This window comes from Ceratotherium simum, chromosome 39, assembly GCF_057802395.1.
Source record: "Ceratotherium simum simum isolate JZ-2026a chromosome 39, ASM5780239v1, whole genome shotgun sequence".
NCBI classification, from domain to species: domain Eukaryota; kingdom Metazoa; phylum Chordata; class Mammalia; order Perissodactyla; family Rhinocerotidae; genus Ceratotherium; species Ceratotherium simum.
In genome coordinates this window covers 1,208,092-1,234,671 of record NC_141938.1, presented here as the reverse complement: position 1 = coordinate 1,234,671, position 26,580 = coordinate 1,208,092, and the positions used below count along the sequence as shown (strand labels likewise).

The window sequence follows — 26,580 nt, the reverse complement described above, 5'->3', positions numbered from 1 at the left end:
CGGCGCCGGCGCGGAGCCGAGGGTAGGCTCGCCGGTCGCGAGCTCGTGAGGCCTGGTGCCGTGTCGCGCGGGTAGGCAGCAGCGGCAGGAGTAGCGGTAGCCGCCGTGAGACGGCGCCATGAAGCACTACGAGGTAAGAAACGAGGAAACGGGAACCGCGCGGCCGCCGCAGACCCATTCTTTTTCCTTCTTCGCGGAACCGCGGGACCCGCCTTTCTTGTCGCGTGCCCCGAAGGGAAGAGTCGGACGGCGCAGACGCAGTGGGCGCGCGTTGTGCCCTGGGGCCACTCGTAAATCGCAGTGCGCCTGTGCCGGGCAGGTATTTATAATTTTGCAACACAGGCTGCTTTGGGGGTTCCTTTTCTTGGGGTCTCTGCAGGACCGGGGAAGCTTGCAGGTTTTTGCAGCTCCCCCATAGGGCTGCACACTTCGGCAGGGGAGGAGCGAGGGTATCTTGCACAAACCTGGCACCCTGCCGCCGCCTCGCTCCTAGGAAGGGGCTTCGGAGTCAGCCCTCTGGCACGGCCTTTGGACCCCTTCCCTCGCCCGGGGCGTCCCCGAGAAGCTTAGGCGGCGAGGGATGCGCAGCTTCGGGGCTGACTCCCGTCGAGCAGAGCTGCGCTTGCTTTCTGGGAATCTAAGAGAGCGTCTCAGTCAACCTGCGTGTCACCGAGGAGAAGCCTCGAGCCCACGGCGCCTCGTGGAGCCCGTCTTCTGACTCCTGCGTGGGGCTTCTTTCTCCCTTAAAACGAAGTCGTCTGATGCGCATGGCGACCTAGCTGAGAATATAATATTAATTACTTAACTATCTTTTAATTATTGCTGGCTTTTAAGTAACATTAAATAATACACTAATTTACTAAAGTTCATAATAATAATTTAGTGAGTGCTTGCTCTTGTGCTGGTGAGGTTCTGTTACCTTGTTCTCTTATCCTCACAGCGCTAGGAGGTAGGAGACTGTTATTATTATTATTCTTGTTTTTGTAGATGAAGAAACAGTCTCAGAGATATAAAGTGACTTGTCCAAAGGCCCCAGCTAGTAAATGCAGGACAGAGAGAAACGCAGGACTCCTGAGTCTGAGTTGCTAGCCACTATGCCAGGCTGGTCCCCAAAGGAAAATGAGCAGGTTGAGAGATTTCTTGCTTTGTTTTTTTTTTCCTCCCCCAATTTTTAAAATTGTGGTAAAATACACATAAAATTTACCATCTTAACCATTTGTAAGTGTACAGTTCAGTGGCATTGAGTACATTCACATTGTTGTGCAACCATCACCACCATCCGTTTCCAGGACTCATTTTTTTTTTCCCATCTTGCCAAACTCAAACTCTGTCCCCATTAAACACTAACCCCCCTTCCCCTCTCTGCCCAGCCCCTGCAACCACCATTCAACTTTCTGTCTCTATGAATTGGACTACATTAGGTACCTCCTGTAAGTGAAAGGAGAGATTTCTTTGTATTCACAAGTCGAATACCACTACTTCTGCTCCCTTTATTATTATTATTTTTGCTAATTTACCCAGAATCTTTTGAAGCCTTTTACCCAGAAGTCTTCAGTCATTTTTGATGTGGGCCCAAGAGTGAGGAGGTAGGTGTCAGTAATCTCTCATGCTCCATTCACCTTTGTGATTATAGGATAAAGGTCTTCTAATAGAGTTTTCCCTCAAACCCTCTGTGTAACCCTGGAGAAAAAGCCACATCCAGTTTGAAAGATGCAGGATGGAAGACCCACATGGCATTTTGCAAAATGCGATTAGTTTAGTTTTGCGGGTTAGCAGTCGGAGAAATTAGGCCACTGAGGATCCTTGGGGTGTGTGCTTTTGTTCCAGAAGCTGCCACAGCCCAAGGCCCGTGGCTTGCACTGGAGGACATGCTGTACCCTAGCAAACCTTTTCCCTCCCAGGAGGAAGGAGGCGCTTCAGACTCACTATTCAAAGTGAACTTGCGGAAAAAAATTAAATTATTTTGCTGTGTTCTCTGTTATCCTTCTCTGCTAACATTTGCCAAGTACCCACTGAGGTGACGGCGACAGAGTTTCTGTCTGAGAGGAGCAGTTGTCTCCCAGCCCAGCTTGCACAGCAGGCAGATTAGTTTTACTACAAGTGTTTGTTGCAGATCAATAAAAATAGCAGAAATGCTGGGGTCCCCCTGGTGGCATAGTGGTTAAGTTCGTGCACTCTGCTTGGGTGGCCCGGGGTTCGCAGGTTCTGATCCTGGGCGTGGACATACACATCGCTCATCAGGCCATGCTGTGGTGGCATCCCATGTAGAAAATAGAAGAAGGTGGGCACGGATGTTAGCTCAGTGACAATCTTCCTCGAGCAAAAAGAGGAAGATTGCAACAGATGTTAGCTCAGGGCCAATCTTCCTCACCAAAAAAAAAAAAAAAAAGAAAAAAACATGCAAAAAATAGCAGAAATGCTTTCACTCCCGTTTAACAAATGGTTTGAGAAAAGATTTCAATTATCCACATCAAAGAATATGTTTCTATTGAGACTAAGTCTGTCCTTTCACCCCCAAGTGACACCTAGTCTTCTGAGAGATTAGCTTCTGTAGCTCCACGGGACCTCGGAGATTACGAAGTGCGATGTACAAGCGATGGCAGTGATGTTCAGAAAGGTGCAGGGCTCACTCAGGGTCACACAGCGAGTAAATGAGTAGACCAGTAGAACATGATGTCTCATGTTCTGGCGGGTAGGTTTCCAGCCTGAGGGGGCTTTGTTGCTGTTTCGATAACAATTTGCTGTCACTGCCCATCTCCTCTCTGTGATCTGAGAGGAAAAAGTATCCTTTGAGTGGCCTAACTGAGATGAATCAGGCCACTCTCGGGCCTTAGTGGAAGCTGGCTCTTGGAAGGATGGGGCAGGCCTCAGATTGTCTTGGGGTTGGAGCAGGGTCTGTGAGAGAACTGCTTAGCCTGCTTGTCCTAGGCTCCGGGACTTTTTTTCTTTTTGCTGTTTTTGCCACTGCAGATGAGAGGTCAAAGTAAAGATCCCTCTGGCGACTAGAGAACAGCTGCTGCGTCTTGTCAAGGAGCCTGTTAGTTCCTGGGAAGGCTGGTCCCTCTCGCCTCCTTGAGCCCAGGTCCCCGCGCGTTTCCTGCAGCCACATCCCTGGAGGCGAGGAGCCTCATCCTCTGGGGTCCCCGCTGCCTTCATGTAGGATCTTCCTCCCAAGCGGTAGCTATACTGTGCCTGCTTGGGAGCAGTCCTAGAGCAGCACGGTCCTTGCCACAGGCAAGTTCTTGCCTCAGCTTCCCCTGCAGTAATAAGGATGTGAAAGTTCTGGAAGTAGAGTTCTGGTCAAGAGGCAGTTGTTTACAGCCAGAAAACTGGGTAGGAAGGTGAAAATTAAGGAAAAAGTGGGGCCCGGCCCGGTGGCATAGTGGTTAAGTTCGTGCGCTCCGCCTCGGCGATGCAGGGTTTGCAGATTTGGATCCCGGGCGGGAACTTGTGAACCGCTCATCAAGCCATGCTGTGGTGGCGTCCCATATATAAAGTAGAGGAAGACTGGCACAGACGTTAGCTCAGCGACAATCTTCCTCACCAAAAAAAAAAAAAAAAAAAAAGGAGAAAGATTCACATGTCGTGGTGTCACAGGTGTGTGGGCTTTGGACAGGCCTGGGCTGAGTCCTGGCCCTGCCACCGACTCATTGTGGGATCCAGGGCAGGTTACCTAACCAAGGAGCTGCGGCTGCTCTTTGGAGCGAAGTCCATTTAATTGTGACATCAAAGGCCGGTATTAAAGAATGTTATGAAGTCCCTGGAAATGCTTCCTCAAGGGGTCTGCATAAAAGGGGAGGGCTCCACGGAGCTCTGGCTGGTTCATTTGAACTGTTGTGCTCAATTCCATTATATAAAAAAATACATCTAGTTTGATTTACCCAGCTCTCTAATAAATCTCCAAACATCATGTTGCGTGGAAAAAAGCAAGTTGCAAAAGATTTTGTAAATTTAAAAAACGTACCAAATGAGACTTACATGCCCTGTTTATGGATGTGTACTGAATTACAGGATCGCTGGTAATGAGAGGTGAGAAGTGGGTGGGAAGTACACGGTAGTTAGTGGAAGCGCCGGTCGGGGAGAGAAGGAGGGGAGGAAAAGCGGTGGGGAAGGCTTTAGCTGTGTCTGTCTGATTAAAAAAAAAGGAATCTGATACAGAGTAAAATGTGAATCTGTGTTGAACCTGGGAGGTGGGATTCCAGGTGTCCTGTTTCCTGTGCTTTCTTCTGAATCCGTGTCCTTTTGAGATAGAAGGTGAGTGGTGATGAGGCTGCTGCTGGCGTTGAGCCGTGTTGTAACGTGTGGGTCTCTGCCTGGTGCGCATTTGCAGGCAGGTGTTGTGTTCTTTTTTTTTTTTTTTTAAAGATTTTATTTGGGCCGGCTCCGTGGCTTAGCGGTTAAGTGCGTGCGCTCTGATGCTGGTGGCCCGGGTTCGGATCCCGGGAGCGCCCCGAGGCACCACTTCTCCGTCCAACGCGAGGCCGAGTCCCACGTACAGCAACTAGAAGGATGTGAACCTATGACATACAACTATCTACTGGGGCTTTGGGGGGAAAAAACTGAATAAATAAAATCTTTAAAAAAAAAAAAAAAGATTTTATTTATTTATTACCCCCCCCAAAGCCCCAGTAGATAGTTGTATGTCATAGCTGCACATCCTTCTAGTTGCTGTATGTGGGACGCAGCCTCAGCATGGCTGGAGAAGTGGTGCGTCGGTGTGCGCCTGAGTTCCGAACCGGGGCTGCCAGTAGCGGAGCGCGAGCACTTAACCGCTAAGCCACGGGGCCGGCCCAGGTGTTGTGTTCTGAAATGGGGACTGCCTGCCCTCTTCACTCGCACGCCCTCTGCCCCTGCATGGAACAGAAAATGCTTCTGGGACTGATGTTGCATTTGCAGACAGGCTGGGACCCGGGTTGTAATCCCCTTTCCTGGGCTCTATTTTTGCTGCTGGATAGTAATCAGCAGGGACGGTTCACACGTACTGTGTCCTTCCACAGAGCCTGAGAGATGGGTACTATTTGTCTCCCCCGTTTTGTGGATAAGAACCCAAGGCTCAGAAGGGTGGACGCACTGGGCCAAGGTCGCATTGTGGTGGAGACGGGAGCCAGAGTCACAACAGTGTGACAACGGTGATGCTGGCGGCTGCCAGCTAGTGGGTCCCCTGAGCACCTGAGCAGGTGGGCACGAGTATTACTTCTTTACAGATAGGGAAACTGAGGCTCAGAGAAGTAAATTAAGTTGCTCAGGGTCACAGAGCCGGGAAGCAGTGGAGCTGGGCCTTGGGCCCTGGGTGCCTGTCCCCAGTTTCTGTCCCTGCCCACGATGCCCTGCTGATGCTGCCCCGAGGCGGCTGGTGGTGGAGCCGTGCTGTTCCGAGGACATGGAGTCCTGGGAAGGAGGGTGGGGGCGTCGTGTGGGCCCGTGGTCTCCCTCTGGCAGATGGTCTCCCTCTGCCCTGAAATGGGATGGCCGCCCCTCGGAGTTGTGGAGGTGAGAGAGATTGGGCCTGGGGAGGTGCACGGCATGGCGAGCTTGCCTGTGTTGGGAGGCCTCGGGCTGGGAGCCCGCGGGCTTCTCAGGCTCTCCCTGCGGCCTTCTTGCTCCGAGCAGGCGCATTCTCCTGGTGGGTCCCTCCCCCTGTCCCGTGGTGGTGTAGCTCTGTACGTCAGCCGCTCCTTTGCTGTGGTCCTCAGACTCTCAGCACCCCGGGGCTGGGTGAGCTCTGGGACTCTTCTGCTGTGACTTCTGCACTCTGCACAGGAGGGGCCTGAGGCCCAGAGAGGAGGGCCTTCCCCAGGGCCACACAGCCTGTCCCTTTGGGTTGGGCGTCTCCTGCCTGGGAAGACAGCCCAGCCCGCAGGCTTTGGATCAGAGCTGGGTGCAGATCCTCAGCTGCCCTGTACCAAGTGTGCTGCCTGTGGGCAAATTCTGTAACCTCCAGCAGTTTTCTCGTCCATAAAACGGGGTCAGGGCTGTGCCAGGGCTGGCTTGCATTGGCTCTGATTGCTCAAACTTCCCACCTCTGCGTTCAGGGACGTCAGGTTGACAGCTTCGAATCGCCCTGGCGCGGTATTTACACCCTGGAAAGCTGCAGACGCCAGTCAGGCCCCGCCCCCTTCCCAGCCCCTTGTTGCACGTTCGCCGGCACACCGCGGGGGGTAACGTCCCTCCCTCGCAGGGTTGTCGCTCCAGGCGTTCTCGCTCTGGTGGCAGTAGAGGAGCAGCGAATGGGTGGGATGCACTCCGCTCCCGGCCAGGCAGCAGCCGCTGACGCGGAGCCCCTTCTGCTGGCTTGCTTGTCCAGGCGGAGGGAGCGGGTGGGAGGAGGAGCCCGGTGGTGGGCCCGCTGCTGGGACGGCACTGTCCGCAGTGGAGGGATGGAGGGGGTGTGCCCTGAGCCCAGCAGAGCTCTTGAGCAGCTGGTTCCTGGGGGAGAAGGTGGAGGGCGGCCAGCCAGGTGGGCGCCGGGCGTCAGAGGGACGGGCACCTCGGGTAACCCGAGCGTGGTTGGGAGTCCCTGTGCGGTCCCTGTCTGCTTGGCTGGTGAGAAGGACTGGGCTGGGGCTCTTGGTGGAGTTCAGGCCCAGTCTCAGCACCCTTTTCTTGACACTGACTGTGGCAGCTGAGAGTGTTTTACGACCTTCGGACAGCAGAGCAGCACAATGATAACAATAACAATACAGCCAGTACTGATGCAGTGCTTCCTCTCAGTGCTTTTCCTCTGTTAACTCGTTTAATGCTCACAGTTAACCTGTGCAGGAGGTGCTCTTATTCTGTTCGACAGATGGGGAGACTTGGGCACAGAAAAGAAGTGACGTACGTGCCTGTGGTCACACAGCGAGTGAGTGGAGAGCCCAGATTCTCCTAGACCCAAAGTGGGCTTCGCTGTGGGTGGCCAGGTGGTTGTGGAAACTGAGGCAGGAATGAAGCGTGTGGTCGAGAGTGACGAGGCCTCTGGAGGCCACCAGGGCTGCCCTTGGGACGGTCACCTAATCTGCAGGAGTGGCAGCATCCTCCCCCACGGAGCCAGGATGAGGACCCTGTCTTGGAGTGCCGCCAGGGAGGGTGAAGTGCCCAGCGCACTTCCTGGCCCGAAGTCAAGCTACATACGAAGCAGCATGAGGTGACAAGGACAAGTCACCGGGCAGACAGGATGGATCCGCATCCATGAAGCCGGCTGAGGTGCTTTCTGCATGTGGCCCCTTTTGCACACGTCACGACTTGTCAGTGAACAGGCCCGGCAGGCTCCTGGAGATGGAGGCGTGCCATGTGATGTGCCCAGAGGATGGAGGGAGAGGCCCAGATGCCAGGGGTCGGTTTCATACAATGTCACACACACGGAAGTCACATGCAGATGATCTGCTCTTTCCTTCTCTACGGGAAGACCTTCGGGGAAGTCACAGCACACTCAGAACCCACTTTTTAACTTCTTGTGACAAAGCATCATCTAGGAAGCGGGTGCTCACGGTGGGCATGCTCATCTCCTGCCCCTCACAGCCTCTCACTCAGGAGTGCCCACTTCTGTTCTTGCCCCTCCCGGCCACGTTCCCTGCCCAGCAGCGGCCGGAGGGTCTCCTGTGCACGTGGGAGGATCTTAGCCCTCGAGGCTCAAAGCCCGCCCTCGGGCTTCTCCTCGTCCTCTGTCCCTGCTTTCCCCACTCTCAACTCTCCCGTCTCATCCCCTCGGACCCCTACAGCCACGGTCCTGCCCTGAGCATGTGCAGTTCTCTCTGTTCCTCCCACGCCTGGTCCCTTGTTACTGAGAGCGCAGCTTCAGCTCACGCAGAGGCCCTCCTTGACCGTCCTGTCTGGATTATGGCCCCCACGCTGTCCGTCTCCTGGCCTGGCTCAGGCTGTGGCTGCCTTTTCGTCTGGGGACCTGCCGGTCTTGCCACCTGGTCAGATGGTGAGCTCCTAGGGCAGGGACTCTGTCCTGTCCCCAGGGCTCCCCTGGCATCCGGCCGGCGTCTCCTTGTTGAGTGGATGCCTGGACGGATGCGTGCCCCTTCCCCTGTGGCCGGGCTCACGGGGAGCAGAGGGCGAGTGTGGGCCTGGGGCAGGGTCCTGCCTGAGTCCAGGGGCTCATGCGTCGGGCTGAGGGGCCCGTCCTTCGTGGTCCTGACCGAGCCACGCCGCTTCTTACAGCCCTTGGCAGCACGGCTGGCCTGTTCCCCGTGCTCCCGCTCCTCCTCCTGGGCCCGCCACGCTTGAGGTTGCCAGCAGGTTCTGCCGACCGGTCTGCGTGTTCTCCTGCCCGGGCTCCGCTTGTCTGCCTTCCAGGTCACCGCTCACTCAGTGTTCCTTCATCCCAGCGTGGTTTTCTCTACACCTGTCACACACCAGGAAGAGTGGGACCAACACACCAGCCTCTGCCCTGGGGCTTTCCGTCTGGCTGAGGCCTGAGGAGGAGGTTTCCAGGGAGGGGAGGGGCCGCAGGTGCCCACCCTGGAGGGCAGCTTCTGGGTGTCGCACGTCAGAGACAGGCCAGCTGGCCAGGGCTTTGTAACCGCCCAGACACCAGGGGCCTTTATCTGGATGGGGAGGAAAGTCCCTTTTCTGTTGATTTTACCTAAAAGTATAACTTTCAGAGGGCAGTTTTTTATTCTTTATTTTTTTGAAGGTCAGATACCTTTTATTTTTATTTATTTATTTATTTTTACTTTTTAGGTGAGGGAGATTGGTCATGAGCTACCATCCGCTGTCAATTTTCCTTTTTTTTTTTTTTTTTGCTGAGGAAGATTGGCCCTGAGCTAACATCCGTGCCAATCTTCCTCTCTTTTGTATGTGGGATGCCACCATAGCATGGCCACCGACGAGTGGTGTAGGTCTGCGCCTGGGATCTGAACCCATGAATCCCGAAGTGGAATGTACGGAGCTTAGACCACTCGGCCATGAGGCCGGCCCCTATTTTTATTTTTTTAATTTAATTATTTTACCGAGGTCATACTGAGGTCATATAACATTGTGTAATTTCAGCTGCACGTTAGTATATATCAGTTTCTGTATAGACTGCATCGTACTCACCCCCAATGGTCTAGTTTTATCAAGGGCGGTTTATTTTTAAGTCCTTGGGGGGCCAGTCCTTGGGGGCCCTCACGTTGTGCGTCGTGTTGTGTGTTCCGTAAACACGCAGGGTAGCTGTTTCTCATTACTGACAAGTGGGCTGTGGGTGGTGGTTGGGGCTGACCGCCCCCGGTCCTGTGGTTCAGTAGAGGTGGGCCGGGCGCCGTTCCCGCCCTCCGAGGCACCAGGGCCTCTCAGTAGCTGGAGGTGGCCGGCAGGCTGGCACAGCCCTGCCCCTGTCCCTGCTCGAGCCAGGCTCTTACGTGAGGGAGCCCACGGGCCGTTCAGTGAGCCCTGGAGACGGCAGGGTGCGTGCTGGCTCCCGGCTCCCTCTGAAGTCTCATGTCCCCTTGGAAGCGGCGCAGGGAGCACTGGCCAGGGCCATGCCGGTCGTGTGGTGGGGCCTGTGGGAAGGCCGCCTGTCCTCAGGGTGGGGCGGTGGGGAGGGCGGTCTGACACTGGCCCTGGGGCTTTGTGGAGCATCGGGGGGGGGGGGGGGGCCGGCTGAGCTGGAGGGCTCACGGTTGGAGCCTGCAGTCTTGTGAGGAGAAGCCGTTTCCCAGGACCCCTCAAGGGTCTGCCTGGGAGGGAGAAGGGTCGGGGGAGCTGCCGCTCATGCTTCTTAGGAGGTGGGCGGGGAGCGCCTCTCTTTGTGGGGAGGAGAGTCCATCAGAATTCTCGGGGGGCGCACAGTCTGCAACAGCACGTTGTTGAGTACTGTTTGCCCCCCGAGAGGACAGTCCGGCACAGTCTCCGGGCTGGACCGGGGTGGACCGGAACCCCTGTCTAACACCAGTGATGGGAGGCTTTCGGGAGAGGTGGCTCAGCTCTCCCATCTGGGCATCCGTCATTCAGGTCTCAGCTCGAGTGTCACCTCCTCCGAGAGGCTCCCTCTGACCCACCCAGGCTGCGCTTGTCACCCTGTCACCTCTCTGTCAGTTCTCCGCACAGCACTTCGCGCCTGCCGATAGCGTGTTTGTGTGTGAGCCCCTCGCTGTCCCCTGTCCCCCGGCCGAGGCGGGGCTCAGTAGATACTGTGGGAGAGGGGCTGTGTGCGTGTCCATCTGGGACCCACACACGCAGAGGAGGCACAGGGCGGGCTCAGGTCATTAGCCCGACTGTGCATGCTGCCCAAACAGCTCGGGGAGTGGAGAGGAGGTGGGGAGGAGGAGGTGGGGAGGAGGGGGTGGGGGGGGAGGAGGAGGGGGAGGAGGAGGAGGGGAGGGGGAGGGGTGGGGGGGGAAGGGGGACGCCTGCACGCTGCGGGCTGCACAGCCATCGCTGGGCTCTTCCGCTGTTATGCTGCTCAGAGCCTGTCTTTGGGTACTTCGGCCATTCTTTTTTTCTTTTTCCTGTTTTTGACCCAAAGTTACCTGAACTCTGAGTTTTCTGTAAGGATGAGATGGCGATCCTGTGGGAGGCCCCAGGAATACTTCCTGCCCTGTCCTCCAGGCGCAATCTGAGGCCTCCTGCTGGCTCCCTGGGCCTCAGTGGAGGCAGCATTTCCAGTCTCCCCGCTGCGCCTGGGAACACGCAGCATTGGGAGAAAATGCAGCAAGGACGGCCCTGTCCAGACTCCCGGGTTCACCTCCTCTGGCTTCATTTCACCCTCTGACCCTGAGGGGCGGTGCGGAGCCAGCAGAGACCTCTGGGCTGGGGGCCTCGGCGATAGAGCTGCCCGCAGGGGGCACTGCACTTGGGAAGACAGCCGGGGGCATCATCCTGGACCCTCTGTCCACGGCCAGAGCCTGGCACTTCCTTTTCATATTCTCGGCTGGGCCTGTTGAACATTCCAGAGCCTGTGCTCCTCCGCCCAGATCCTCTTTCACTTGTTACTTGTCTACTCTTTTCATCGTGAGATGCAGTTTTCCCCTCTGTGTTCTCCCGTTCCTTAAGCTGGGCTGCATCTTACGATTGATAGGTGTATCTTATTTGACACGTGTAGTCTGGCCTCCCCCCACCCCCGATTCGGCGCCTTGTTTGGAAGCAGTGGTGTCTCAGGGTCCAGGAAGCAGGGTGTCTTTTTCACCACTTGCCTGCTCTGTGCCTGAGTCCCAGCCTCTGGGGTCTCTGGCCTGGGTTCTTTCTGAGACCCACACTGCTGTCTCAGCTTCCGGGCTTGCCCAGCAGTGGGGGGAGCCCTCTCTAGACCAGAGCAGGTTGTGGCGTTCCAGCAACTTCCCAAGCGCTTGTCGTGGCCTCCGCTGCAGCCTGTTCCTCAGCTCCTCTCCCTCCAGTCCGCTCTGCTGCAGCCTCCGTGTTCCTGAGCCCTGCCCAGCTCTGTGCCGCCTCAGGGCCTTTGCACTCACCCAGGGCGCCTCCTGCGGGCTCTCGCTTGGCTCAAACTGCACTTCTTAGAAAGGCCTTCCTTGACCCTCCTGTGGCCCCTGGGCTCCCCGCCCTGCTTTCTTCACGGTGCCTGCCACAACCTGCCCTCGGGTCCCGGCTCGTCATGGCTCGCGAGACGCTTTGCCTGCGTTCCCTGGTGCAGGAGTGGGTTTGGGCGGGGCGCAGCCTCCCCGGGCCGTGCTCACCGTTGTACCCCAGCACGTGGAACACGGCCCAGCATGCTGCTGGCACACGTGGGCCTTTCTGTGGGTGCCCGAGCCCCGAGCATGGCCGGCACCTCGAGGGCTCAGTAAGCGCCGGCCAAGCGAGTGGAGAACGGGAGCTCTGAGTCAGCAGAACTGACTTTTGGAGGCTGTGCGTGGCTGAGCCCTTTGCAGGTCTCTGCGAGCGGAGCGGGCACCTCCTTGCTCTGCTTGGGCCCGGGCCTTGGGGCACAGGGCCGGGCCCGCCGTCCCCATGGGGCACAGGGGATGAGATCAGTATGTAGGAGGCGGCCGCAGCCACCCTTGGGCAGAGCCCACTGGCTCACTCTTACCTACTAGAAGGTTCGATGGCCTTGCCGGACCTCCTCTGGGCCTCGCAGGTCCCTGGGGCACAGGCGGCCTCAGGGCTGAGGGGACTGGGAGGTGGGACCTGGATCTCCCCCCTGAGCGGGTAATGCCCGCCAGGCCACTGGCTCTTGGGGACCTGTGTGGGGTGAGAGGGTGAGCGAGGCCAGTCCCCGGGACTGGGTCACAGGTCTCTGCTCTCAGGAAAACAGTGGAGGGCCTCCGGGCTGGTCAGCTGGGCCATCTCACAGACGTTTCCATACTAGTCACTACGAGACTTTCTGGGCACAGAACTCAGGAGTTCTTAGAGCTGGTCATTCTCTTCTGCTTATTTATGTGAACATACCTTCTCAGCGTTTACATTAAAAAAGAGGAGGACAAATGTTAGCATTAAAGCCCTGTCTCCTTCTAGCAGTAAGAAATGGTCCCTTTGGAGACGTAATTGGGAAGAAAGGGCCTTCATCAGTTGAGAGGCCGCGGCATAACTCCTGCTGATGGCTGACGTTCGGTCGGTCCACGTGTGCTGCGGCCACAACTTCCGGTTCACGTTCATGATGTGGGTTGTGCTGACGTGGTAATGACACCTCACCCTGAGGGATTGTTCTCTTTGTATTCAGAGCCCTAGGTCGTGGAAATGTTGTTTGTTTTTTTATTTTGTGTGTTACTTATTTACTTATTTATTTTGCATAGAAATGTTTTTGAAAAATTAAATTCTAGGGGCCAACCCAGTGGCGTGGTGGTGAAGTTCGCGCTCTGCTTCAGCGGCCCGGGGTTCGCGGGTTCGGATCCTGGGCTCGGACCTATGCCCCGCTCATCAAGCCATGCTGTGGCAGACATCCCATATAAAGTAGAGGAAGATGGGCACGGATGTTAGCCCAGGAACAATCTTCCTCACCAAAGAAAAAAAAAAAAATTCCAATGTGATCAGGAGAATAGGATGCCCGATAATAATGTTCGATCACAAACATGTATTAGGATAACATTCTGTGGTGGGGGGAGAACGGGAACAGAGTTCAACTTCAAGGCAAAAAAGGAGCAAATGTTAAAGAACTTGTTTCTAGTTTTTTTTCTTAAAGGGATATTGGTGGGTATCAAATTACTCAAGTACTTAGACTCTATGGCTAGATTTAATAGAGCCCTGTGAATGTTTATATAAGATTTGCAACACCGACAGTAGGCCAGAGGTGACATCTTTTGCAACTACTCAAGCCTCAGTAAAAAATATTAGATGTCAACTTAAAAATGTCGGGGGTGGGGATCCATGAAGGGCACTGAGTTTGCTTGTTTCTAGATGTTTCCGTCTGATTTTGGGCAGGGAGGGGCTGGGAAGAGTGGTGTTTCTTGGTGAGCTGGATTTCTACGGGGTGTGTAATGGGCATTTCAAACTTCATGCGTTCTCACCTGAGCCCTGGCTCCCCCGGCCTGCCTGTCCCTCCCGGTCACTGAGGCCCGAGCTCCGGCTCGGCCCTTCCTCTCACGCCCATATCTGACATGCGCAGATCCGTAGCCTTGCCTTCAGCATGCCCCTGGGAAGTGACCGCTTCTCGTCAGCGCCTGCTGGGGCTCGCAGGCTTCCCCGGGGCGGGGCCGGCTGGTGAGTGTGGTAGGCTTTGCGGGCCGCACAGCCCCTGCGGCGCCTCGCGCCTCTGCACTGGAGCGAGCCCGGCCGTGCTCCCTCGCAGCTCCATGTCTGGGTGTTGGAACCTGAATTTCACGTAACTTCCACGTGTCATGAAGTGGCTTCTGATTTCTTTTCAACCAGTTAAAAATGTACAACCCATCTCGGCTTGTCCAGAGCCAGGCGGTGGACCAGAATGGGCCTGTGGGCTGTAGTTCACCCGCCCCTTGGTCTGAGCCGTCTTTTATCTTGACGGAATTATTCCCATAGCCTCTTATTGGGCTTCCTGCTTCCCGCCTTATCCCTGCAGTCCAGAGGGATTCTTTAAGAACCCAAGTCTAGTCGTGTTCCTGCTCTGCCCAGAACCCTCCACGGCTCCCACCTCACTTGGAGTGAAGCCACAGTCCTCACCTGGCCCAGAGACCTTGCACAACCCATCCCTCCCTGCCCTCCCCTCCTCCCTCTCCCCCTCGCTCACTCCCTCCCTCGCTCTGTTGCTCTAGCACCCCAAGCATGCTGCACCCCAGGGCCTTTGCACAGACCATTCCCCTGCCTGGATGCTCTCCCAGATCTCTGAACTGCTCTTTCCTTCACCGCCTTCAGAGCTGGCTCAGCGTCCCCTTGGGGAGGCCTTTCTGTAAACGGCCAGCCCCCCTTCACCTGCCACTCCCTGTCCCCTTTTCCTGCTTTGCTTTATGTTCTGTGTGACTGTTTACTTTACTGTCTCTGTTGCCCGGCTAACATGTCAGACCCATGTGGGCAGGACTTCTGTCTGTCCTCCCCCAGCTGAGTCTGCAGAGCCCTTACAGTGCCCGGCACGCGGTGGGTGTTGAGTCAGCGTGTGTGCAGTGAATGGGCGAGCCTCAGTTTTCCTGTCTGCCAAAGGGGAGGAATTGTGAGGAGATAAGTCGTGTTGTGGTGCGCCTCCATGTCTGCACATGGAGCATGCGGGAGGCGGTCGGTGCTGTTGTGTGTCTAAGGCCGGCCACTTGGATCCGACCAGGCTGTTCCACACGCTGAGCCCCCGGGGGGTGGGGGCCTGACCCACCAGCTGCACTCGCCTGGCCCGGGGAGCTCCTGCTGCTCCCTCAGCACACGTCTGCCGGGCTCCCAGCTCCTGCCTCCCCCAGCTTCCCGGCCCGACAGCGCCTTCCTGCCCAGAGATGCGGAGACCAGCGTGATTACCAACTTCACCTGGCTGGGGGTGCAGGGGTGCAGATCCAAGCCATCCCCGAGGGTCTGGGGCCCGGCGAGTTGACGGCGAGTGCCAGGGCCAGCGCTGGAGGAAGAGCACTCAGTTCTAGGTACAGAAACAGGTGGGGCCCACCTCTGGCACCTGTGGCTCCTGTGTCCTTGGGCTGGCGACCTGTGTCCCAGGTCTCCGCCTGCGGCCTCCTCGTTGGAGAGTAGGGTAGCAGGGCCAGTCTGACTGGTCAGTGTGAGTGGTGAAGGCTGGGTGCTCACACCCCCGGGGGGGGGCGGGGAGTGGCCCAGGGGGGTGGCTGAGGCCCCACTGGGCGGGTCTGGGGGCCGGTCAGTCGCAGTAAGGGCTCCCGGCTTCCTCCAAAGGGCAGGGGCCTGTGTGAGGAGGGCACCCAGGTTGGGGGGCCGCCTCCATCCGGCCCCTGGGAGCTTCGGAAGCTGTCCCGTCTGGGCGGTTCAGGCCCGGGATCTTCAGTGAGGCTCATAGGCTGGCTGGTGCAGGACCACTGGGTGGGGCCCTTGGCCAAGGGGGCCACAGGAATCACTCGTCAGGTCCTCCTAGGAACATCCGTTCACCGATGGAGAAGCCAGGGCGCAGGCAGGGAAGGCTGGGCTGACTGCCCCCCTCGGTGTTGGGGACCCCCTCCCCCCGTGGCACTGCATTTCCAGGCCGTTGGTGGCCTTAGCGTGCGACAAGGAAACATGCAGGAAGCGTTGTGACAGCTGCTGCCCCTGCCTGGGCCCCTGTGCGGGCAGCAGGAGGAACCTGGGCTGGGCCAGGCTGGGTGGGCCCAGGGGGTCCTCGGGCCAAGGGAGGCTGCAGCCGGGAAAGGATCAGGCCCAGCCCTCGGGCTCCCCTGGGACACGCCCCGGGAGGTGACCCGTTCTGCACGGTCCAGACCTTCCGAGACCCATGTTTTGAAGTTGGGGTGTCAGCAAGGACGACGGGGCCGGGCTCCCCCTTTGTTTTCTCTGTTAGCACTCAGCCCTGCTCGGAGCAGAGGCGGTGTTGCATGCGGGCAGCGAGCCGGTTTGGGGCCCCAGTGGGCCAGTCAGCGCGGCTCCGGCACTCCTGGCTCCAGGCCGCGGGCGGGTGAGGCCCGGGCTCTGGAGCCCCCGGTTCCTACCGAGCTGTCACGGCGCTCATCGTGCAGGCCCGTGAGTCATGCAGGGGGCTTAGCACCGCCTGGCCTCGGCGCGGGCTGCAGCCCACAGGGCATAGGCCCGGCACGCTGCCCTGGGCAGGTCAGCGCCCTGGAGGCCGGAGGGGGCAGCCTGCAGTGGCCCGGGGAGCTGCGGCTCAGAGATCTGGCCGAGACCCAGCGTCCCCTTCCTCTTGGGCCTTCCGTGGTCGCAGTGACCAACCCTGGGCCCCCGAGCACCCAAAGAATGTCCTCCAAGGTTGGATGCTGCCGGGCTGCACGGGGCCGCGCCTGCTTCTGGCCCCGGATCCCAAAACCTAGGGACATTGGCGCTCAGACCCTGGCACCTCGCATCTGGCCAGTGGGGTGGGAGGCAGGAGCTGGCTGGTTGGGGCCTGGGAGGGTGGTCATCGTCTCTCAGCCCCTCCCAGCCTGGGTGCCGTTCGTCCCTACTGTCGCACCTCGGGGAGGCTGGCACAACTGCCCTGGGCACCGCGGAGAAACGGGGTCACGAGCCAAGGCCGCGGGGGAAGGAGGTATTTCTGGCCGAGCAGGTGCAGCCTGTGCTGGCTTCCTGGCAGCTGACCCAGAGACTTCTCGGCCGCCCTGGCGTGAGCAGTGTGACTGTGATGTTTCTGGAAAGTGGAGGGGAAGGACCTGAAGGTGCTGAGCCGAGGAGTGCGGGTGAGTGCGCTGAAGCCTCTGCACCTGGAGGGTGTGCCGCCACGCACACTGCTCAGGGCTGGGCCTCCGTCCTCTGGGGCCCTGCCCTTCTGCCCCCAGGGGGAGCTGTGGGGCCACGAGTGCCCGGGCCGCCGGCCGAAGGACCTGTGGGGCCCTTTGCATCTTTGCCTAGAGTCCTGGGTTGCCCTGAGCAGGGCTGGCACCCACAGCAGGTCTGCAGTGCCCCATGCCCCAGCTCTGGGGGCCCACGGGGTGCACACTCCCCACAGGCCCCAGCCGCCCAGCACGAGGCGGCCCTGCGGAAGGGCCCTTTCCTGGCAGGCAGGCCCCCGTGGGTCCCGGAGAGCCTGCTGGAGGCAGGGTGGCTGCCCTGCGCCATCTCTGCGTGGGGGCCTCTGCAGAGCGTGCACTGGCCAGGGGTGCGGCCCCCGAGGCCTGTGTGGGGGGATGGCTTCCCTTGAACACGTGCGACAGGGCGTCTGGGCTCGGGCGTTTCCTGCTGCGTGACCTGAGTGCCCCCTCCCCTTGAACTCGGCTGCCCCCTCTGTGGAATGGAGCTCGTGGCTCTGCTCCCCCAGCCGTGGGGATGGAAGGAGAGGATGAGGAGCGGCGTCGGGGAAGCTGCTGCAGTTCCGGGCCTGCCATTCTCCCCGTCCCCGTCGGGCAGGTCCTGTCTGAGGACTCACGGAAGTTGTGGGTGCAGAAGCAGGAGGTGACGAGGGTGGCCTGGAATCCAGGGTGACCTCTGGCCTGTGCCTGCCCCCTGTCCCGAGGGGCCCTGGGATGTGGACCCCACCTTGAGGCCAGAGTCTTGTTCACGGACAGGAGAGGCCTGGGGAGCACTGGGCTGGTCGTGTTTGTAAAGGTGGGGAAACTGAGTCTCAGGCGGCCTTGTGGGCCTTGGTGCCTGCGCCTGTGTGCCGGCCCGCCTGGGGCTCCTGAGCGGCAGGTGCAGACTCAGCTGTTCCAGCCCGTGCCGCCCTCCTCGGGCCCTCCCTCCCTCGGGCCAGACCTCAGACCCCCGCTCGTCCCCCGCCACGTGCAGACCACCAGCAGCTTCCGTCGCTGCCACTTCACAGGCCACCCCTCCATGCTGCTGCCCTGCTCTCGCCCCATCATCGCCTCCACCCTGCTCCCCAGTTCCCAGAGGGCGCCCTCGAACACCTGTCAGGTCACATCCTCCTCCGCTCAGGAGCCCTCGGTGGCTCCCGCCTCGCCCAGAGGGAAAGCCAGAGTCTTCCCCATGGCCACGAGGCCCTGCCTGACCGGCCTCCATCACTCTCCGTCTTCACGGCCTCCCACTCTTCCCCTCGCTCACTCTGTTCTGGCCACACTGGCCTCCGTCCTGCTCCGCAAACGCCAGGTGCAGTGGGTCCAGCCTCAGGGCCTTTGCACTTGCCGTTCCTCCGCCTGGGATGCTTTCCCCCAGATGTGTGCACGGTTGGTTCTCACTTCTCACAGCCTTGGCTCAGGAGCTCCTTCCTCAGGGAGGCCTTCCCTGGCCATGCTGTCTAGAATGGCCATCCTCCCACCCCTGACCCTCCCCCTCTGTTTTTCTCCACAGCTCTTGGTGACAGAATGTGTGGGGTTGTCTGCTCGCCCCCCTTGCCCCCAGCGCACAGACTGGAGCACAGACCTGGGAAGGCAGGGCTCAGTTCTGCTCACTGCAGTGCTGGGTGCCAGGAGGCAGGGAGGCGGGGTGGGTGGGTGGGTGGGTGGATGAAGGAATGGAAGATGGATGGATAGGCCTCCTGGCTGGTGAGCGCAGAGCTGGAGTTAGTGTCCTTCTCTTGGTCCCATGCTGGCCCCATCCTGCACAGGGCGGTCTGCTCACAAGCGCCTTGGGACTGGCGGAGCCTGAGCCCTCCAGGGGGGGAGTGCCGTCCGAGGCCACGAGGGGGCAGTGGAGAGCATGGTGGCCTGGCGCTGGGGAGTTGGAGTGGCCGTGGCTGCCGCCCGCACGTGTCCTGCTATTGTTAGGGTTCGGGCTCCCTGTCAGCAGCTGGGTGGGGCAGCACTGTCACCTCTCTGACCTTGGCGTCCTGTGGTTGCGCCCTCATGGTCACAGTCATGGTTTGGGAGAAGGGGCCTGGCCCCCTGCGCGTCTGCCAGTGTTGTTTTGCTAGTATGGGTCTCGTAATATTTATTCTTTGTAAGATTTGTTCCAGGCTGGGCACCTTTATGAACTTTTTGGGGCTGTTGTTATTGTCATCTCTGTAAATCTTACGGTAACCCTGTGAGATGGCAGGTGGGGCAGCCCACTCTGTAGAGGAGGAAATGGAGGCTCAGAGAGCTTGGGTAACTTGTCCAGGGCCACACAGCTAGGAAGTAGGTGAGTCTTTTTGACCTCAGAGCCTGGGGAGTGTGAGCACAGCTGAGGAGGCCCTGGAGGCCTATTCGTGAGGGAGCCGCTGCCCTGTGGCACCACCTGTGAGGGCCCGGCCGCGGGGAGCCCCTCTGTGTTGGGATTGCTGCTGAAGAAGGGCAGCGAGCTTCACCAGAGCCGGCGCCGGCTCAGTCACGGACCGTTCCTCAGTGAGCAGTGCCCCAGAGCCTGGGAGGAGGCCTGGCAGCGCGAGTCCTGGCCTCATGGGGTCACCGGAGCCGGGCGGGCGTGTCTGCGGGCCTCACAGAGGCTTCCCTGGGGTGAGGCCCCGGCCTGTGACAGGGACTGCCCTGGTGGCTCCCGAGTGTGGGGAAGGGGAGCCAGGGAGGGGCTGAGGGGGCCGGCCCATGTGCCTCTCGCAGGCGTCCACCGAGCACGGCTCCTGGCCAGGCTCTGTTCTGGGGGCCAGAAACGACTGAGAACAGGCCAGTCCCCCCTTGGGAGTGACGTCCAGTGAGAGGCACTGTGTAAGTCGATGGTCGGGAAGGGCCGCTGAGGGGTCATCCGAAGGCTGGAGGAGGTGTGGGAGGGGCCTGTGGGGTCTGGGGAGAGCGGTCTAGGCAGCGGGAGCAGCATGTGCAAAGGCCCTGAGTGTCTCCTGCGGTTGCATAACCGCTCTGGCTTTCTCGTCTGCTGGATAGGGACTGTCCCGGGAGCCTCGCCTCCCTGGGGCTCTGGGCACCGGCGCTGCTCGGAGCAGGTGCTAGAACGAGGGCGCCCTGTCCTGCTGCCGCTCCCTCCGTCTGCAGCATCTGTGCTTCCACGGAGACAGCGAAGACCTGGGCCCCGCTCGGCAGTGGCTCCGGGTGCTCCCCGGGGCTGGGGACCGCTGCAGCCTGACCCCGCCCCTCCTGCAGGGTGGGCTGTGGGCCCGCCCCAGTCCCCCCTTCCCGCCCTGACCTCGTGCTGCCACGAGCTGCAGCTGGCTGGGCCCGAACCCGGGCCTCTGGGTGAGAACCCTCCCATCGCAGAGGCACCGCCTTGTCCTCGTCCTCTGTGTCCCCTGTGCCTGAGGCTGCAGCGCCACACCCCTGCCTGCAGGACCTCTGGCCAGCGACCCTACAGGCCCCACTTCATGCGGCGGTTGAACAGATCGCTCCCAGCCCTTCCCTCCAGGGGGCAGGAGGGCTGTCCCTGCTCCTTCCCTCGGCGGCTGGGGCTGCCGCCGCCCTTGTGTGCTCAGGGCCCTGCCTGGGGCCCAGCTCAGCAGCCGCTGCACCTCCGTCCTGGGCCCTGAGGGCGCGTGCGCGGCAAGCACAGGGCGTGGGGTGACAGCGGGCAGGGAGGGTGCAGTGGAGGGGAACCCCAGGGACTGAAGACTGGGGAGCACACACGGGGTCCCCCACGTTAGTCCCTCAGTTGTGGGGGTGGGGGAGGGACCTCTGCAGCTCCCTGCCCTGGGACTTTTTTTTAATGGATGATTGGGGCCTGTTTATTAGACCCCCATTTAAAACAACTTATTGATGTGAAATTCACATGATGTAAAATTAACCCTTTAAAAGTGAATAGCTCAGCAGCATGTGGTACATTCACAGTGTTGTGCCACCACCACCTCTGTCTAGTTCCAGAACATTCCATCACCCCAAAAGAAGACCAGGTCCTCGTTAGCCACACTCTCCCACCCCCAGCCCCTGGCAACCACCCATTTGCTTTCTGTCTCTCTGGATTTACCTTTTCTGGACATTTCACATAAATACGTGTCTGGCTTCTTTCACCTAGCGTAATTTTCTGTCCCCGCCTCACGTATCTTTCACTTAACTTTTTATTTTGAAATAATTATAGAGGCACAGGGAATTGCAAAAATCATATGGAGAGACCTGGGTACTCCCCATAGGCCTTTCAGACATCTCTGGGGTTTGGGGGATTTGGGGGCAGGAAATGGAAGTGAGGACCCATTCTCCCTCGGCAGCCCTGAGCTGGGGCACCCCCACCCCGAGGGCAGGCTTACCTCTGGGAGGGCGCCGGCCGCTCCGCTCCTCTCCTCTCTCTCCTCCGGCCTCGGGCGGGCCTGGGTGCAGGGCCCCTCTCCCGGCTGCCCTCCTGCCGCCCTGAGTCCTCTCCCAGCGGCTGGTCGGGGCCCCCGACGGCGCTGCTCTCCTCTGGCCTCTGGTGCGGTGTCCCGGCAGGGCAGAGGGTAGGGTTTCAGCCCCCCCGCAGCTGGCCACCGCGGAGAGGGGCTGGTTGTATTTTAAGCTGCTGAGTGGTTCAGCAGGAACTCGGGGGCCGGCTCTCCTGGTCGGCTGGTGCTGTCCTCCTGCGGGCCCGTGGGCTCCGAGGGCGTGGGCGCTGCCCGAGGGGACCCAGGAACTATTACTATACCTGCAGCCACGTGGCAGGCCCTGTGCCCGCCTGGGACCTGCTGTCCCAGCCCTTCCTGGCACATTCCTCGTGTGTCCCTCCCCCTCCCACGAGTCCTCTTGGTGTGGCCAGAACTCCGGGCAGTATGGCCAGCTCTCCCTTTCTGGCTCCTCGTTTGGCTTTGTCATCCCTGTGGCTCGGAGGGTTCAGTTGCCTGCCTCCCAGGCCACATGGCCGGGCAGGGCCCACAGCTGGCGGTGGACGCTCTCTCGCCGGTAACAGTGGGCAGCGTCGGCTAGGACTTCTCAGGTGCCGGGCCGTGTCTTGCCCTCCCGTTCACGAATGTGGGGCGGGCGCAGCAGAGACTGGCCCCAGCGGGAGGGTGAGGGTCTGCCCCCGGCCCTGCCCTGCGCTTTGTCGCAGCGCCACGGCCTCCTCAGCCCGTCCTCAGGGCCCGAGGCCTTGGGGCACTTGCACCTGTCAGGCACCACGCCGGTGCCTCACTCGCACTGTCTCACGGAACCCGACTGCCCCGGGGTCACACGCCTCCCCGCACTGTCCCTGGCTGAGGCTCAGAGAGAAGTGACTGCGTGGCGAGGCTGGCTTCGGGGAGCCCCCCTGTGCTCCCAGCACCCCCTCCTCTCCCACTGTCCCTGGGCGTGTGTGAGGGGAGCCCTTCCCTTCGGGGGGCTCTGGGCGCCGGGGAAGTGGGCCTGCGCTCAGAGAGCCCTGGTGGGCCCAGCCCTGGTTTTCGTGTCCTGCTCCTCCTCCCCATGCTGCCGCTGACCGAGGGCCCCCCAGGGGCTCTGGGCGTGGGGAGCGTCCTCAGTACCTGCCGGCCAGAGGCTAGCTTGGGGTTAGACCCAGCCTTGCCTGCCACAGCCCCGTGTCTGATAGGATCCAGGCCAAGGCCTGCACGGGGCACTCGGGCCTGCTGTGATCCGCCCACGCCCCTCCTCTGACCTGCTTGGGGGCTCCCTCCCTCCCAGCACTGCCCCTCTGCACCCCCACTGTCTGGCCCCTGCCTGGGTGCTCAGGTAGAGAGGCTGGGCAGGCTCCTCTCTCAGGGCCCGGCGCTGGCCTGGCCCGTGGACCCAGGAGGTGCAGGGAGGCCCAGGCTGTGTGCTCTGGGCTTTGAGGAGCTCAGGGCCTGGATGAGGGTGCTGTGTTGGGCTGACACTCGGGAGGATGGCCCTGAAGGTGGCCTGGAGCAAGGCGTGGGTGAGAAATGGGTGGAGAGGGAGGTCGGGAGCAAGTTGCCGAGGCCTCACCAGCTAAGGCGGGCGTGTCTGCTGGAAACTTGCGGGTTCCCGAGCCTTTCCACACTTAGAGTCTCTGTGCACCAGCAACTCCGGAATCTGTCACCTCCCTGGAAACACAAATGCACGAGGAAAGTAATCCCGAGTGGCTTTTACAGCTCAGGAGGGGAAACGGATGCTCTATCTCACGGGTTCTCAGAATAGCTGGGATTTCTCCAAGCCCAGTGAGCTCTGCGGGCCTGAGCTGGACACTCACCAGCTCACCCTCCTCCTGGCATTGGGCCCCCACCCCTGGGCAGCGGGACTGGGAGGTGCCTTCACCCCCATCTCTGGGCATCTCCCTGTCCCCGGGGCTGTTGGGGGCCGTGTCCACTGGAAAGCCTCACTTTCAGGGCCACCCAGCCCTGGGGGGCTGCCCCCAGGCCCCCCCAGTGGTCTGTGTATGGTCCTGGGGCTCAGTCTGGGGCAGTTTTATATTTAGTCGGGCCATGGCTGCTGGGCCACTCGAGTTACATCTGCAGAGTGCCAGGGCAGGCGCGGGCTTTTTTCCAGCACCGCGGCAGAATTTGATTGCGCCAGCCCGGCCCAGAGCCGCTCGCGTGGGGCGGTCCGTGGTGGGGGCTGACGGCCGGCAGCTGGGGCGCTGGCCACGGCCGGCAGAGCGGGGTGGCATGGATCTGAGCATGAGCTTGGTGGCCCGGGAGGCCAGCCAGGGCCTCGGCCCCGGCGTCAATGGCCTCCCCCGGCCCACGCCCCCTAAGGCGGCCAAGAAGCCTAAAAAGGCTGTTCTCTTCTTCGAGGTGGAGATTCTGGATGCGAAGACGCGAGAGAAGCTGTGCTTCCTGGACAAGGTGGGACCGTGGCGCTGGCTGCGCTGGGCCCGGGACCCACTCTTGCTGGGGCTCCTGGCCCCAAGGGAGAGGGGAGTCCCTCCACCCTGGGTTATGACGCCCCACCCCTGCCTCTCGGGGTGCATGAGGGGTACTGTCCCTGGGCCTGCCCAGCCAGTCGGCCCCCAGGGTAGAGTGGGCAGTCCTGGCCCTGGGTGTGGCCGGGAGCTGGCTTCCTCGGGGCCTGGGAAGGAGGAGGCGTCTTGAGACCTGCCCCTGCCGAGGCCAGGCCAGGGGAAGGGGCTTGTTCCGTCCCAGGGGAGGCCTGGCCTGGACAGAGGGCCTTTACTCTGGGGCAGCTGTGGGTGGAGGGGAGAGGCAGAGATGCAGGTCCTGCTTCCCGTGCTCAAACCGTCTCCCAGCCAGGCGGGGTGTCCTGGCTGCCTGGTAAAACCAGGCCCTCGGGCCCACGGCTGTCCCATTCTGGCATGGGCCTTGCTGCTCCTCTCTGCCATGCAGGTGGGGGCCTGGACCCCCACACCCCCCTCCTGTAGCAGCTGCCCTGACCCCAGTCCATGCCCCCCAGGAGGGATCCTGGATCCTGGTGTGGACTCCCCCCAGGGCTGAGGTCCCTGTGGCCTGTGCTTCCCCCAGGTGGAGCCCCAGGCCACCATTGCTGAGATCAAGAACCTTTTCACCAAGAGCCGTAAGTCCAGGGCCCAGCCCACTGCCTCCTGCGACCTCTCTGAGCAGGGGCCTCTGGGTGGAACCGGTCCTGCCCGCCTCTTGCCCAGGGCCTGCAGAGATGGCCCCAGTGTGGCCCGGCTTCCCTGGGACGGGTGCCACCATGTGGCCATCGGCAGGAATGCCCTTGCTGGGCTTTGGGAAGGGCAGCACCTGCCTTTGCCCTGCTCGTCTCGGCTGTGTCCGGGAGCCACACAGGCCTCACAGGCCTTGTCTTCTGAGGGGCCGGGAGCAGCTGGGGGTCCCTGGGCCCCGCCAGGCTGTGCACGGTGATGCTCCGCTCTCCCCGCAGATCCGCAGTGGTACCCTGCCCGCCAGTCCCTCCGCCTGGACCCCAGTGAGTACAGCTGTCCCTCCGCCGCCGCTGGGCCCCCCGGGGGCAGTGGGCGGAGGCCTGGACGCCCCTGAGCCCTGGCCTGCCTCTCCACAGAGGGCAAGTCCCTGAAGGACGAGGATGTCCTGCAGAAGCTGCCTGTGGGCACCACGGCCACACTTTACTTCCGGGACCTGGGGGCCCAGATCAGCTGGGTGACGGTGAGTCCCACCCCTGCCCTGGCCTCCTCTGCCATCAGCCACATCAGGGTAACTCCCTGCTCCCCTGCCCCCAGGTCTTCCTGACAGAGTACGCGGGGCCCCTTTTCATCTACCTGCTCTTCTACTTCCGGGTGCCCTTCATCTACGGCCACAGATACGACTTCACGTCCAGCAGGCACACGGTGGTGCAGTGAGTGGGGCCGGGCGGGAGGGCGGCGGCGGCGGGGGGCCTGCTGGACCTCCCCGCTGAGCCGGCTCCCCCTACAGCCTGGCCTGCATCTGCCACTCATTCCACTACGTCAAGCGCCTGTTGGAGACGCTCTTCGTGCACCGCTTCTCCCACGGCACCATGCCCTTGCGCAACATCTTCAAGGTGAGCGCCCGCCCGCCCCCGCCCCCCGCGGCCCTCTGTTGGACCCCAGACACGCCCCCCCAACCCCGCGCACCCGCGGGCCCTCCGCTGGACCTCAGGCCTCCACCTGGCCCTGTTCCCTTTCAGAACTGCACTTACTACTGGGGCTTCGCCGCCTGGATGGCCTATTACATCAACCACCCTCTCTACACGCCCCCCAGTAAGTGGCCTCCGACCCCGCTCACCCCCGCCCCCGCGGGCCTCCCTTCCCCACCACGGCCTCTCCCTCACGGGCCTCCCCTCCCCACCACGGCCTCTCCCTCACGGGCCTCCCTCCCCACCACGGCCTCTCCTCCGGGCCTCACCACGGCCTCTCCCTCACGGGCCTCCCCTCCCCACCACGGCCTCTCCCTCACGGGCCTCCCCTCCCCACCACGGCCTCTCCCTCACGGGCCTCCCCTCCCCTGTGCTTCCCCTTCAGCCTATGGAGCTCAGCAGGTTAAACTAGCGCTCGCCATCTTTGTGGTAAGCGGGCTGGGCCAGATGACGGGTGGGGGGCGTCTGGGGGCTCCCGGCTGACGCTGCTCCTCCGACAGATCTGCCAACTTGGCAACTTCTCCATCCACATGGCCCTGCGCGACCTGCGGCCAGCTGGTGAGTGGCCTGGTGGGCTGGGGGGTCGGGCTGGGCAGGCCGCGCTGGGGGGGTCTCACCCCTCGCATCCTGCCCGCCAGGGTCCAAGACCAGGAAGATCCCCTACCCCACCAAGAACCCCTTCACGTGGCTCTTCCTGCTGGTGTCCTGCCCCAACTACACCTACGAGGTGAGGGTCTGGCCGCCCTTCCGCGCCCCCGCCGGCCCCGGGGTCCCCTGCGGAGAGCCCGCCTCTGGTCGGGCACCTGGCTCCGCTGCTGCTTTCGCGCTCTGACCTTGGAGGATCTGGCGATGCAGCGTCTGCAGCTCCCTGGGGGTTGGGGGGCGTCAGGCTCGGCTTACGGCTGTTGGCGGCCGAGGGACAGCTTCATCACGGACCCCCTTACTCGAGGTCCCTCTAGCACTGGCCTTTTCCCACCCCCACAAGGAAAGTAAGGGTTGGGGGAGGCGGCCCAGGGGTGGGCGGGGCCTCGGGAACAGGGGCGCCGCCCACCCGCCCTCACCCGCGCTCTGCCCGCAGGTGGGGTCCTGGATCGGCTTTGCTATCATGACCCAGTGTCTCCCAGGTGAGCTGGCTGCCCGCCCCCGACGCCCTGCCCGGCTGGCTGCGCGGCCCCCTGACACCCGCTCTGCCCCACAGTGGCCCTCTTCTCCCTGGTGGGCTTCACGCAGATGACCATCTGGGCCAAGGGCAAGCACTGCAGCTACCTGAAGGAGTTCCGCGACTACCCGCCGCTGCGCATGCCCATCATCCCCTTCCTGCTCTGAGCGCTCTGGTCCCCGTCCCCGTCCCCGAGCCGTCGTCGTGGGGGAGGAGCGGGGCCCCGCCCGCAGCGTCTGCAATAAACCCTGCCCGCCCTTCGGGACTGGACTCAGGCTCCGCGTGTCCTTTCGGGGGTGTGGGGACCAGCGACCG

General features: G+C 61.0%; 1 protein-coding gene across 2 annotated transcripts; it reads left to right on the top strand.

Moving 5' to 3' along the window:
- TECR (trans-2,3-enoyl-CoA reductase) lies at window positions 1-26,535 on the top strand. 2 transcript variants are annotated; one of them, XM_004442577.2, is made up of 13 exons: window positions 1-133; window positions 23,351-23,401; window positions 24,035-24,086; window positions 24,417-24,461; window positions 24,555-24,658; window positions 24,733-24,848; window positions 24,926-25,031; window positions 25,158-25,230; window positions 25,492-25,535; window positions 25,607-25,664; window positions 25,745-25,833; window positions 26,185-26,230; window positions 26,305-26,535. In XM_004442577.2, the coding sequence occupies exons 1-13, from the start codon at window positions 119-121 to the stop codon at window positions 26,430-26,432; spliced, it is 927 nt and encodes a 308-aa protein (XP_004442634.1). In that variant the 5' UTR covers window positions 1-118; the 3' UTR covers window positions 26,433-26,535. The 2 variants fall into 2 exon arrangements, with proteins under 2 accessions (XP_004442634.1, XP_004442633.3); XM_004442576.3 differs by lacking the exon at window positions 1-133 and having other exon boundaries at window positions 23,207-23,401.
- The last annotated feature ends 45 nt before the right edge of the window (window positions 26,536-26,580 follow it).

Excerpts from the sequence above, each read along its gene's own strand:
- TECR (XM_004442576.3), top strand. The coding sequence starts at position 23,222 with ATGGATCTGAGCATGAGCTTGGTGGCCCGGGAGGCCAGCCAGGGCCTC. Across the intron at positions 23,402-24,034 it reads AGCTGTGCTTCCTGGACAAG|GTGGAGCCCCAGGCCACCAT; the intron begins GTGGGACCGTGG and ends TGCTTCCCCCAG. Across the intron at positions 25,834-26,184 it reads GCCCCAACTACACCTACGAG|GTGGGGTCCTGGATCGGCTT; the intron begins GTGAGGGTCTGG and ends CTCTGCCCGCAG.